Source organism: Austrofundulus limnaeus, unplaced genomic scaffold, assembly GCF_001266775.1.
Source record: "Austrofundulus limnaeus strain Quisiro unplaced genomic scaffold, Austrofundulus_limnaeus-1.0 Scaffold503, whole genome shotgun sequence".
Lineage (NCBI taxonomy): Eukaryota > Metazoa > Chordata > Actinopteri > Cyprinodontiformes > Rivulidae > Austrofundulus > Austrofundulus limnaeus.
The window spans coordinates 291,138-305,440 of NW_013952905.1; the positions used below are offsets into that span (position 1 = coordinate 291,138).

At 37.9% G+C, this 14,303-nt stretch overlaps 2 protein-coding genes across 2 annotated transcripts in view; one reads left to right on the forward strand and one right to left on the reverse strand.

The window, feature by feature from the left end:
* Positions 1–14,013, forward strand: part of LOC106530247 (ATP-dependent 6-phosphofructokinase, platelet type) — a gene marked incomplete in the record, with an annotated part of 44,330 nt that extends 30,317 nt beyond the window's left edge. The window contains 9 exon segments of the mRNA XM_014025828.1: positions 36–106; positions 300–387; positions 4,009–4,161; positions 6,140–6,304; positions 6,805–6,866; positions 10,322–10,433; positions 10,869–10,968; positions 11,061–11,166; positions 13,121–14,013. Of these exon segments, the coding sequence (XP_013881282.1) occupies positions 36–106; positions 300–387; positions 4,009–4,161; positions 6,140–6,304; positions 6,805–6,866; positions 10,322–10,433; positions 10,869–10,968; positions 11,061–11,166; positions 13,121–13,277 (1,014 nt within the window).
* Positions 13,942–14,303, reverse strand: part of pitrm1 (pitrilysin metallopeptidase 1) — a gene marked incomplete in the record, with an annotated part of 43,497 nt that continues 43,135 nt past the window's right edge. The window contains 1 exon segment of the mRNA XM_014025826.1: positions 13,942–14,270.

Here is a 14,303-nt window from a genome sequence, read left to right on the forward strand (position 1 = left end):
TATATATACCGTATATATATTACTTCTCTTATCAGATCAAAGAGATCGGCTGGGGAGATGTTGGAGGATGGACAGGCCAGGGGGGGTCTCTCCTGGGGACCAAAAGGTGAGGCACAGACTAAATTTATTTTTATCATGACCGAAATATATATTTTATTAATTTGCTCTAAACTGACTCTATCTTGCTTTATTGAAATCTCAGTAACATAATGGAGAAATTTGAATATTTTTACTATAAATAAAAAATAATGTTGGTAAAGTCTGAAGCAGATTTGTAGTGAAATATTTTTGTGCACCAGAACTCTTCCAGGGAAACATCTGGAGAAGATCGCTGAACAGATGAGGATCAATAACATCAATGCTCTGCTGGTGATCGGAGGATTTGAGGTTCGTCGTTTAATTCACCTAATTATTTAACTCTGAACAAGTTCTTTTATTTTAAAATACAACAGGAGGAAATGCTAAAGCAGTTTAACTTTATTAACTTATTTTAGTGAGCTTATGATAAGAAAAACTGATTTCTTTAGAGTAATTGAAACTGTTTTATTACTTAGTTCTGTCTTTATTCTGTTTAATCTGTTCCTTTGCTGTTCACCAGCCAAGTGTTTTAACATTTTTATTGTTCTTTGTTTTCATTTGGTATCTATAAAATGTCTTGTTTTGCTCGTTCATGTATGGGTGTTATTTTTGGCCAAGCTGCAAAGCCAAACTGTGGAAAATTACTGGATTATAGACGATAAATTTAACCCAGCTAACAGATTAAATATGTATCAGTTTCATTAGTCCCAAAATGACATCTGTAGCAAAATTTATTCTGCACATGTAAACCACAGTATCAACAACCATCTGATTACCCAAAGGAAAGTTTTTTTATATTATCAAAAGCTTTCAAAGTTTTTTTCTTAAAGGTTTAGTGACAGTTTCTCTCCTCACCAACAAGATTGATGCAAATTTACTGCAGCAAGTTTTTAAAATACTTTTCAGCTTCTATTWATAACCTGATAAAAACAGGATTAAGCAGCGTTGACTTTGTCAGCTTGGTGGAAACCCCCCAGTTTCCATCTTTGTGTTTTGTTCTGTGACAAGCAACAACATGGACTTCCTGTGCGTCCTCTCTGGCTTGGCTCTCTCCTCTTGGCTTCTCCCTCCACCTCACTCGTCCCTGAACTTTGTTTTATCCCGAGTGCCTCTGAATTTTCCCACCGCTTTTCTCCCATCAGCAGGACCCTCCTTCTTTTAACTCTCTCCTCCCTTTTTGGAAATGAGCCACATCCATCCTGAGGTCCACCCAAGCCAAAACCCCCACCCCACCCACACACTCAGTTCTCATTTCACAGCTCTGACCAGGCCTGTTTGTTTAACCTGAAAAATAATGATGGAAAAATGATATTAATCAATGCCTGAACACTGATAACATAACATCATGTGATCTGAAAGGTTCATTTGGATTCTTTTAACTTATTTAAAGCCCAGAACTGAACACGTCTTCCCCTCTCCTAGATCTTCTCCATGTTTTCCTTTAAAGCTTTTTACGTCTGAAAGTCTCAGCGGTGTTCTCATCTTCACGCCACTCTTTGAAATCCTTCAGTCTCCTCACTTTTCTCCCACTGGTTTCACCTCCTGAGCAACAACAACCAACACACACTGGCTCTCACCGCTGCAGGCCTACATGGGACTACTGGAGCTTTCCTCGGCCCGGGACAAGTTCTCAGAGTTCTGTGTGCCCATGGTTATGATCCCCGCGACGGTCTCCAATAATATCCCTGGTTCAGACCTCAGCATTGGCTCAGACACGGCTCTGAACGCCATTACTGATGTAAGTGTAGCTGGGCTCGACTGCATGTGAATGTGTGTCCGCGTGACGCTCAAACACCACCCGGTCGGTAAGTTTGGGGGCTCTGCTGACCGACGGCTTGCTTCCACAAACCAACAAGCTGGTTAGGACTGGTTCTAACATCGGCCATTTTTAATGAAATGAACCATCCTTACAATGAACTGTCACAAACGGTTCTACATCTGGTAAAGGGTCAAATTTGTTCAAACACAAAAATGGTACCAAATGGGAATCGAATATAGAAGACCGAAGCTGTCGTAATTAGAAATAAAAGCAGGAATATATAAATGGACCAATAAATAAATAAACACACTTAAAAAGGAGAAATTTACCTCATGTTTTATCATTTAATTGACCTCATTTATGTTCCCAGCTTAGTTTCAATAAATTCTATATTTTAAAACATWATTTACATTTTACTGTTTATAGGCAAGGAGGAAAACACTCAACTATGTTGTTGTTTTAAACTAAACTTTAAGCTAAACTGATGCAGCATGCAGAGCAGATCTACACATGGATCCTGCTCTTTCCTGTCAGTTGACCAATAGCAGAGGAGCTGACACAAGAAGCTCCGCCCACATTATTTGCATAAAGAGCCAGAAATGCATAAGGTCAAATTAAAACAGGAGACAGAAAAGTGTAAAAGCAACACATAGAAATATATTCATTTAAGAGACACAGCATGTACAAGTAAAAGGAAAAATATTTTTTTATAACAGTAAAATGTAAATTATGTGAGAAAATATATAATTTATTGGAACTAAGCTGGAAAACTAAATATGAAGGTCAATTAAATTGTAAAACACAAGGTAAATTTCTCCTTTTATCATTTAATTGGTGCATTTTAAGTGTATTTATTTATTTATTGGTCTGTTTATATATATTTCTGATTTTATTTCTAATTATGTCAGTTTCAGTCCTCCATAACCAAACAAACATCTGTCAGTCAAAAACAAATATGATCATTGTTCTCTAATGGAAGAGTGATATTATTTAAAGCATAGCAGCTCATTTGCAACAACAGTTTTTCAAACAGTAAAAAGTTTCAATAAAATAAAAATAAATATGATGATTTCTACCATTAATAAAAACATTTTAATCATAACCCCATTAGCTCAGCACTACGTCTGTCCATCTAGTTAAACAGTCAGTCTGGTTTAGTTTATTCACAATCTTTGGCTGAAAGCTTGCATTTTGTGACAACAAGRACCCAATTAACCCGTTTCTGCTGAGCTGCCAGTCTTGTGTTGCTTCCTGCAGTCACTTCGGCTGTTTGACAAATATATTTACAGAATCCGTTTTTTTTTACTTGTTAGTCTTTCCAGTTTGGTTAAAGTTTGTCAAACYTGCACACAACAGAGACATTTCAGTGTGTATTTAGTAAACACAAGACACCTTTTAGCTCCAAGCTTTGAGCTGTTAATGGAAGCAGCTAACCTGCTTTCACACAAACACTCCTGCCGTGATGGAAATAAATTACAGCAGGTCAATAATAAATGTTAAGATGATAGAAATAATAAAAATATTGATATTAGGTCCAGCAGAAGCAGCAAACCTGCTTCATGTTGGAGGCGAGCTGGTCAGCAGGGGTCCCAGATGAGTGTTGGAGCATGTTGCATGTCTGTGACACGTGTCCTTACCGTGTTCGTCCAGCTCACTGAGGGTGTATGCRGGTAAACAGCAGCAGAATACATGGTGAGTTTCTCCTCTAAATGACACAGAGGCAGCATGTTTGGAGGGTAAACCTCCAGTGTGGACTCGTACAGACAGTCTGAGACGAGGCGGAACTTCTCCCTCTCCGTTGGACCTAAACAGACACGAGGCCTTTTGAGCACCGCCTCTGTTTATTTTGTTGTTTCAACGTCTTTAATCATCCGCCACGATGACTRCRGCCCCTGCTCCCCGTCCCACTCTTAGCCAACGAGAAGCCAGAGCTCCCTGATCTCCTGGAGAGAGCCAGCCACACGTTACAGAGCTGCACGTTCCTTCTCTAAGGCTCAATTTAAGGATCTATATATCGCCAATACATCATCGTATCATATAGAATGAGATGTTCAGTTCAGTCTGAACCCAACACATCACTCAGGGTACAGGATGAGGGAGCTCCTGTTTACATTATGTAGGCTCCCACTCCCCCAGGTGGTCTAACTGCATGTCACGGTCACCACCATCAGGCTTTTGAGTCCCTGCTGCAGCTGTACCAGGCCCGGGCCCACTATGAGGAGTTTTGCATCCCGATGTGCGTTCTGCCTGCTACCATTAGTAACAATGTTCCGGGCACCGACCTCAGCCTCGGAGCCGACACGTCGCTCAACGCCATRGTGGAGGTAAGGGCCCAAACGGAGAGACATGTACTCAATGTACGGCTGGAAGGTTTCACCTTTTTTCAGTCACTTCGGGCCGTTTTACATGAGAAAGTTTGATTACAAATTTTAAATGTCGTCATTTTTTTCTTTCTGGTATTCATGACTTTGCAAAAGCTACAGTGAAGAATAATGAGAAGCAATTATCTTGTTAAAGGMATCCCCGATTAGTTGTAACATTAGCATTAGCCCCGATGCTATCACCATCACCGAGGTCCTCCGTCCACATGACAGAGAGGGGAACACAAAAATGACTCAGCCTGCAACTGAAAATATGGATGGAGGACCTCAGTTTAGCTTGTTTGTCGCACTACCGCTGAGCTAATATATATAAGGCAATAAAGTGTCGGCGCTAGCGCAAATGCTAACAGGCTWAGCTGAGGTTCTTCTTCCATGAAGCAGCTCTGTTGTCCTCCATCCATATTTTCAGTTKCAGGCTGAGTCATTTCTACCTTCTCCTCTCTGTCAACGCTCTCTGGTTTCATTTAAAAGAGTCGATCYTCAGATATTGTCCAAGATTAACCTTCAGGGTGGATATAGCTCGCTAGCAGCCTCGCACCGAGGACCTATCCACGTCATCATTTACCCAGAATGCTTTGCGTGTAAATAAAATGGCTCCGTCCGTGTTAAAATATATTTATAAAAATTTACAAAACAAAACGGCCTACAGTATTTTTACAGTCTTTATTTTACAGTTAAAATAAATGTTTATCAAATAAAATCTAATGTTACAACTAATCGGGGATCCATTTAAAACATCCAGTTATGCAATAATGAGTTTACTGACATCACCTGATGTTTTTAAGGCCTCAGGAGTTTTGTTCCTGACTAAAAGAAAGTCATCTCCTAGTTTGATTTGGTTTGATTTATCTACACATAATTGTTGTAACTAATCAGTGAATTTAGATGTGAAGGCCTCCTCATAAGACATGTAGCAACACGTTTATTGTTTTTCACCACAAGAGAAAAAAGACAGATGAAACAAGCATTTGAAGCCATTAGACTTGCCACAAACAGCCTGGGTTTAACTGTTAATGTGGTCAAAATCAGCTTTAAAGTTCATATTCTGCTGTTTAAAGAAAGACCAGACTGCACCTGCATGTCAGTGAGTCCTGAGTTTTTTTTCTGACCCAGCAGTAAAGATCTGTGTCTAAAACCACCGRGACTGTTGAAGTGCTTTTGCTTCTGTGCTGTTTTGGACGAGTGAAGTTTGCCAAAAAACAAAAAGCAATACAGTGAGCAGCAAAGCAATACGCCAGTGAAGAACACTATTATATACTGTATATTGTCTARAAACTTAAAATATATGAAAAAAAGTTGAATTTGTTACATAAATAACAGAAGTCTTTTTTTTACCATTTACATTTATTGAAAGTTTTTTGCTGCACCTCTAACTCAGGTATAGACTGTAAACCAAAAGCACTTTTTTAAAAACTATTCATAACTTTTTACCATTCACTAGAAGGTTATCATATAGAGAACGTATAGATTGACCGCAGGCTGTAAATGTTCTATGGTGAACTCCACTCGTCCAGTAAAACAGAGTGATGCGCAGGCTGACATCCTATTTATGACCTAAAAATCATTTCTTTGTAGAGGTCTTTTCAGAGATAAATCTTAATCTTATGCAGAACCTGTGCATCCCTCACTCACAGCTTTCTGCAGCAAATGRTTCTAGTTTAAAGCAGAGCTGCTACTTATTTAGTTTAATGATCGTTTCAGTCAGAATTCGTATTAAAATGACTTGTACTGTACGGTGAATTCAGGCCTGAGTCCTAAAGTGCTAAAATGACAAGAAATTAATGTTTACAAATCATAAGATAAGAAAGTTTTTCTGTTTGGTGCGATCCAGTTCTGCTTTAAACTGCATGTTCCACAGCTGCACGCCCAGACARTCTGCTTCCTTTACTAACTTTCTAACCTGTGCGTTGGTGGGGATCAGACGTGTGACCGCATCAAGCAGTCGGCCAGCGGCACCAAGCGGCGGGTCTTCATCATCGAGACCATGGGGGGCTACTGTGGCTACCTGGCCACCGTGGGCGGTCTGGCTGCAGGCGCCGACACGGTCTACATCTACGAGGAGCAGTTTGACATCCGTGACCTGCAGGTCAGAGCAGAAATGTTTCAAAATAAGGTTCAGAATCATTTCTTTATGTTTTATAGATATTAAACTGTAGATATTTAGTATACTTTGTAATAAATGTGATGAACAGACTGACAGACAAGGACTACATGATGTGTAGTGAGAGTAGGGAGCAGGTGGAAGAGAAGAGAGGAGGAGCTATGCTTTGGAGGGAAGAAAGTCAGTATAAGACAGAATCCATGTGTGAACAAGAAAGAAGCAGGTTTAAATAATATTATTATAATTATAAAGGTGATCAAGTGTTTGAAGATGCACACAGAGGACTTTTTAAACAACCAATCAAATCTACGTCAAACATGAACTTTGCTGTTCCTAGTTTAAGAAGTGTGGTTTTGGAGCCCCCTGGTGGTGTTTGTGTCTCTCTGCGCCTCTCTCTCCTCCACACTGATGATGACACTGAGGTGTCAGACTTTAAGCAGCTTCTCTCCCCTCCACTTTAAACTGAAGCTCTGTTTTGTCCTCAGAACAACGTGGAACATCTGACGCAGAAAATGAAGACGAGCATCCAGAGAGGCTTGGTGCTCCGGTGAGTTTGATCCTGTTTGATTTCACAGTTGCGTTTGCACTTTTCACGGCTTTTCACTGTTTTATAAAGAATTTAGTTTGAAAGATTATGAAAGAATGTGAAAGATTTCCACYGCAGTTTTTGTTAAAAAGCAATTAAAAGTGTCTGATTGTTTAGTCCTTCATGCATCAGTGATCCTACACTTTATGTGCTGCATTGTGGTTATTTTGGTCCACTGCAGCTACAGTGTTAAAATACTTTCAGCTGGATGAAGGTCTGAGGAAATAGGACAAATGGAATACTTTGCATAGAGTGAAGGTGACTTTGTGAGCCGGTGCAGTGAGCTGCGCCTAATTTTCTTTAACTAAAAGACTGAAACAGAGCGGTGCACGATTTCAAACAGAAAAACCAAACAAATGGCATTTCCTGGCTGCAAACAAAACGGATACGCACATCTCATATTAGTGTTCCTAGAGTATTTTAAGTTGTTTTTGGTAAAGTATATATAAAAACTCATAAATTAGTCTCTTCTGCATTTAATTTCCTATAGTTACATGTTCAAATATGTTCTTATTTTATTAGGGGCACTATGATTAACTGAAGTTTTGAGTCACAGTCGTGTCAGAATCGGGTGTTTCTGGCACCAGACCATGGCTCCTGTAGTGGTTTTTAAAAATACTTTTTAAGAGCTGTTCTTGCTCTAACATACTGACATTGCTGATACAGTTGTGATTCATAAACAGTAACTTCATATTTTATTATTGTAGCTTCTGTGATGTGTGGGGCCTGTGTGAGTCTGTTTTCTAACAACATAAAAAAAGATTGACAAAGTCTTTCCACCTCTTTTCATMTTGATCTTAACCCTCTATGGCATGACTTTTTATTTTAGGAAAAAAAATTGAACCTTGTTTATAGGAACTTTGATGTCCCTATATTGATCATAAAATGTGACCACCCCCACACCAACATTTTGGTTTGTTGCCCACATGCTATAAAGGCACTAAAACGCCAAGGTTTTTCTACATTGAATAACAATGGACTGAGGAACAAACAAGCAATAAATACCTTATTTTTTACTTTAAAAAACAACAATTTCAGTGTAACTTATTTATGATTTTTAAGGGGTTTGGTGATGTCACACCAAATGGTTTGTAAATTTGACTGCTTTACGACAGTCTCCATGTATTGAGAAAATGTCGTGCCATATTAGTGGGAGGGGAGGCATGATAATGTCTAATTTTCTAAAAAAAAATTCACAAACAACAGACAGGCCGTTTGTTTAATACAATCGCAGGAAGTATAAAGATGAAGAAGGTCATTTACCTGTTTTCACCTGCTGATACATGCACGCGTTCACATGCACTTGTATTTCTATCCTTATTGGGATTTTTAACTGACTTCCATTCATTTCCAGTTGTTTCTATAGTCTCACCCAGACCTCTTACCCTAATCCTAGCCCTCCTAGTATGGATGAGGTGGGGGGAGTCATCGAGAGACTGTAAACAACCTAAACCTTACCTAAACTCAATTCATATTAGTCTTAAAACTAACCTCCAACCCAAAAATGGAGTTCCACCATATTAGGACCGACTTTGGTCTCAGTAAGGTTTACTGCAGGTATGAGCAATCCTGGTCCTGSAGGMCCACAGCCCTGCATGTTTTATTTGTTTCTCTGCTTCAGCACACCTGATGTGAATGAATAYATGATTATCAGGCTTCTGCAGTACGGAGGACCAAAACTGACATWATTAGAAATAAAAGCAGAATTAWATAAACCACTAAATAAATYCACTTAAAATGCACCAATTAAATTTAAAAAGGAGAATTTTATCTCCTGTTTCATATTTTAATTGAGTTTCATATTTGTTTTTCCAGGTTAGTTCCAATAAATTAGTTTATATATTTCAGATTTAAATTTTAATGTTTTTAAAATACATTTTGTTTTTGCTTTTACTTGTACATGCATTTGTGTGTTTTAACTCTTTATACTTATTTTTATATATTTTTTCCAATAAGTCATTTTATTTTTATGTGTTGCACGCTTGTGCTGCCTCAGTTTAGCTAAAAGTTTAGTTTAAAACAAAGGCAAGGAGGAAAACATTATTGTTTTTGTGCATTTTTAAACTAAACTTTAAGCTAAACTGTAGCAGCACAAGCATAGAAATAAAAAGACTTGTTGGAAAAAACATAAAAAATAATTCAATTTAAGCATTCAAGAGACACAAATGCATGTACAAGTAAAAACTATGTAAAATATATATTAAAAAACATTAAAAATTTAAATCGTGTTAAAATATATAGTTTATAAGCTGGAAAAATAAATATGGTCAATTAAATTATAAAACATGAGGAAAAGTTCTTTTTAATTTATTTGGTGCATTTTAAATGTATTTATTTAAAGGTTTATTTATCTATTTCTGCTTTTATTTCTAATTATGTCAGTGTTGGTCCTCCGTACTGCAGAACTTGGAAGAGGTAGTTCAGTGACTGAATCAGGTGTGTTGGAGCAGGGAAAAACGTAAAAACATGTAGGGCTGCGGCCCTCCAGGACCATGATTGCCCACCCCTGGTTTACTGGTTTTGGTCGTAAAATTATCACACACACACACACACACACACACACAGAGCATGTGACATTGCTGACTGAACCTTGATCTTCAAACTTTCCTTCAACTCTAATTKTGGGGTCRACTCTTCCTCACRGTCAGTCTCAAGCTCACCATCCTCGCTGGATGAGCCTAAATCAAGTTTCTTGCACCCATAAAATGTTTTTACATCCATTTTCTGAGTAATAACGAATAATACAGCAAAAAAATTATAATTATAATAATAAATTAGGGAGATAATTATGTTTTTCTGCTAAACTACATTTGCATATCATTGGTCAAACAATAGTGGTCTAACTGCACAATGTTGCCCTGGGGCAAATGAAGGAAAAAGTACCATTTCTGTGTATAAATAAAAGTAAAAAATATTTTTCATCAATCAAATATGTTTCTGCACATCACAGTATTTTTTGTACAAAATTATTTAAATGTAAACATGCTAAAAAGTTACATTTGTATCACCTTCTGATAGCAGTGTGTCCAAGCCAGCTATGGTCCCACTAAAGGTGGTTCCAACCCCAGACAAAATGTCACATGCGGTCCAAACTCAAATTTCATTGGTCACAAACTTGTCATCAGAATTTTAATGTGAATTTTTACTTAAACAATTTTAAAGGGAATGTGTGAGAGCCAAAATAATGGTTCGTTGCCCGAGGGCAACACCATGCCATAGTGTTAAGGCATCTTGTATTTTTGGAACTGGYGCCTTCACATACTTTAGCGTACTATAATTACACTATAGTATAAGTACTCAAGCTTTTTTTAAATTGGGGYAAAATGTCCAGTCCTGAACCTGCATACAACTGGCACCCTGTCAAACAGGTTGCTCTTCTTTTCAAACTGCAAATTTTCATCATTTGTGTGTTTCAGGAACGAGAACTGCAACGAAAACTTCACCACCGACTTCATCTACCAGCTGTACTCTGAGGAAGGTCGAGGCGTGTTCGACTGCAGGAAGAACATCCTGGGTCACATGCAGCAGGTAGAGATACACACAGTACTACACAGGAAACACAACAGGCTCTGTGCRGAGGTGTTTAGACTGCTGGTCCAGGTTAAATTCACTAATAGACCATTTGGTAGTCAGAAACGCGCAGAGCGAAGCCTCGCTTTTCCAGGTCACAGGTCAGCGGGGTAAAAGCTGAGGTTGCTTTATGAAAACTCCAGAGGAATTCTGCAAACTCAATCAGCTCATAAAGCACGTTTGAATATTTATGAAAAATCACATTTATGATCCTAAAGGAAAGTTTAACACAAATCAGTTTAGAACAAACACATTGGGTCAGTAAAATGATGTAAATTATTTCTAACTAGTGACCTATTTGAATGAAACATAAACTTTACAATAGTAGATTCATTTTTTTTTCTCTACTTGATGATGACTAAAGGGGTATTCTGTATATTTTCTTGTTACCAGGGAGGAGCTCCATCTCCTTTTGACAGAAACTTTGGCACCAAAGTTGCAGCTAAAGCCGTTCAGTGGATCACACGGATGCTCAAAGAGTCCTACAAAGGAGGTGCTGGAGTTTGACGTGATTTTCAGACATAAACTCAGGTTGTCGTTTGGTGTGTCTCGGTTTAAAACAACAGGTGTTCTTCTTTAACACAGGGAGGGTCTTTGCTAATTCAGAGGAGAGCGCCTGTCTGCTGGGGATGCGTCGAAGAGCGATGGTCTTTCAGCCGGTGGCACAGCTTCAGGAAGAGACCGACTTTGTGTAAGATAGAAGATTCTATAGACTTGTTTTTTTTTTTTTTTTTTTTTGATGTTGTTTTTAGATGTGGTGAAAAATGTAAGTAAACTTCTTCTTGGCTTCTAGCTAAATGTATTTTTTTGTTGATGTTGTTTTACCTGTGCAGGTTATTTGACGGAATTGCTTAATAAGTTCTGGACTTACCAACTACAATTTCCTAGTTTTAATTCACCTCTGGTTCTGGGTCAGACTCTGGTTCCAACATGCAAGGTCTTCTGTTGTTGACATATTTTTATTAAATTGTAAATAAAACATGTCTACAAGCTAAGAAAACTTTCCCCTCTCTTAAACTGGAGTGGATCGGTCTGGAAGCCGGAGGGGGGCGGGGCTTGAAGCGTCTTAAAGGAACGGTAACAAAACCAGCTGCTCTGAGACACACAGCAGAAAAGTGGCAAAAGAAAGAATTCAGATCACAGCATTGTAGTTTCACTTTATAAAGACCCAACTGAATGATTTAAATGTGGAAAGGATTTAAAAGCAGGATGTTTTCTTTAAGTTCTCCGTAATCTCAACACGATTTATTTGCAGCAAGAAAGAATAATCAAGACTGTTTTTGTGAAATTAAAACTTGCAGAATATTCTGATATGATGGTCTCAAATTGGAAAGCAGATGGAAAATCTTCATGCTTATCCACAAAATTTTAACAGAACTGTTTGTTGCCAGTACATAAAGGAACAAGAGGATTTTAAACAGATTTTTAGAAAGGTTTTCATTCCAAATCTCTGACCACTCCATGAAACCTTGATTTTCTCACACCTGGGAAGTGTCCAGGTTTGACWAACACACGTTATTGTCTCGTCTCACTGCACTTTCACCCACAGTCACTTCATCTTGAGAAACTCGTTGCTCCAGCTGATCAGACATGTTGTTTTCACCTCCCTGCTGGGTGTTTTACTGTGTGATGTTGCAGCTGCAGCATGAAAAAAATGCCAACGCTCCTCTGAGAAATAGATTAAATCCCAAATTTAGCTCCACGGCCTCCGTGCGTGTCCTCCCGGTAATGTTGCTGCAGCAGTTAAGACTTATGACTGCCATCAAAGAGGGTTTTTTCCAGGTTATCAKGTGGGGAAAATGGTGGGAAAGGTTGCCGTTTTCAGTAACGCTTTCTTTTACGCTAACCTTATATTACCATGTAATTACAAGGTAATAAAAAATGTAATTATGGTAACTACCTTATTACATGTAACTACGTGGTAATTAGGGTACAATTTTACTATGTAGTTAATTGTCTGCAGTAATGTAGCACTTACCTGGTAATGTATTACAATTCACTATGTAACACCTAAATAGGTAGTAGGTAATTTGGACAGTTTTAAAGTTATATTTTATTGCAATTAATCACTAACCCCAAAATTTAGTTGTAGTCTTTTGGTTATAAATAGTGTTGAGTTACTATTGAATAGTAATTTTGATTGTATAAATGTAGTTTTACTAACAGTAGTTTTTTGTACCCTAATTACCATGTAATTACATGAAGCATGTAATTATATGGTAATAAGGTAGTAATTACATTTAATTACATTTTTATTACCTCATAATTACATGGTAATAAGGTAGTAATTACGTTTAATTACATTTTATTACCTCGTAATTAAATGGTAATAAGGTAGCAATTGTATTTAATTACACTTTACCTTGTAATTACATAGTAATAAGGTAGTAATTACATTTTTTCCATGTAATTACATGGTAATAAGTTAGTAATTAGATTTAATTTTATTTTTTATTATCTCATAATTACATGGTAATAAGGTAGTAATTATATTAAATAACATTTTTATTACCTTGTAATTACATGAAATAAGGTAGCAATTATATTAAATTACATTTATTTTATTACCTCCCAGTTACATGGTAATAAGTGTACCGTAAAAGAAAGCTTTACCCCTTTTTCACCCTCAAACTTTCTCCTTTCAGCCACAGGATCCCGACCGAGCAGTGGTGGCTGAAACTCCGTCCCGTGATGAAAATCCTGGCCAAGTACGAGACCGACTACGACATGTCCGACTCAGGCCAGCTGGAACACGTGGCCCAGGTCCGACCCAAAGAGAGCGACTTCACGGCTTCCATCTGATCCGTCTGCAGACAGCTGCACTCCTGCAGGAAACTAGCCGCTCACACAACGACTGATCGGGTGATTGTTGATTGACTGAATGTTATGAAAGTTTTAATTGTAGGGAATAAAAATTAAGATTATATCATACAYGCACGGTGCTTTTCTAAGAGCGAGAGTCWATTTGAAATCAGATTAGAGGACGATATATATTTATTTTAAACATGCTAACAGCTAACACTGTATTTAGCTACCCAAAGTTATCACAGAGAATTTAATATATGCACTACTCATGATGTACTGTATTTAGGTTCTAGTCCCAGAAATGTAGCTCYTTTTCAACACAGCACACTGAGCAGGGTCACGTGTTTAAAGTCTAGCTTTTATTCTTGTATATCCAAGAGCATAATTTAGTGTAAACACCTAAAAAAGTGTTCATCTACGTCTGGAGGATCATGCACACCCAAGAATGTCGACACCTCGACCGGACAACCCTGAAGCCTGAAGGAGGAGGTGGAGTCAGGGTCCAGGACTGGCCAGTCGTGCGTACAGTCAGCTAACTGTACGTGTGTGTTGTGTTGTTGCCTTCGCTACTTGTATCCATCCTGGGCTTTCAATGTGGCACCTTGTTGTTTCTGTGCAGGTCTCTGTAGTTACAGTGAAGTGGAAAACGTGTCAAACTGCACATTGTTCATGTTGCTTTACTAAGACTGTCCAGTCAGAGGAAATAAAGCAGTTATTGTGTGGAAAAAAACAACAACTGGGTTTTGTGCTCATTTACTTGAGTGAATGCTGATTCAGCAATTAGCTTTTCAGTTTCAGCTTCTTTTTGAAATTACAGCAGTTTTTCAGCACTCAAACGTTATTTCTATTTGTGGCAAAACAGAAAACTGATTCAGCTTTGTTTTATTTTCACAATCTGAGGTCATTTAATGAGTTTGTACAGAATGGAATTATGAAAGTTCTTAACGGAGGATTTTGCAAAACACTGATGAGTTTTCATGTTGTGCGTTCCAGCTGAAAAAACAAAATAAAATAAAATAAAAT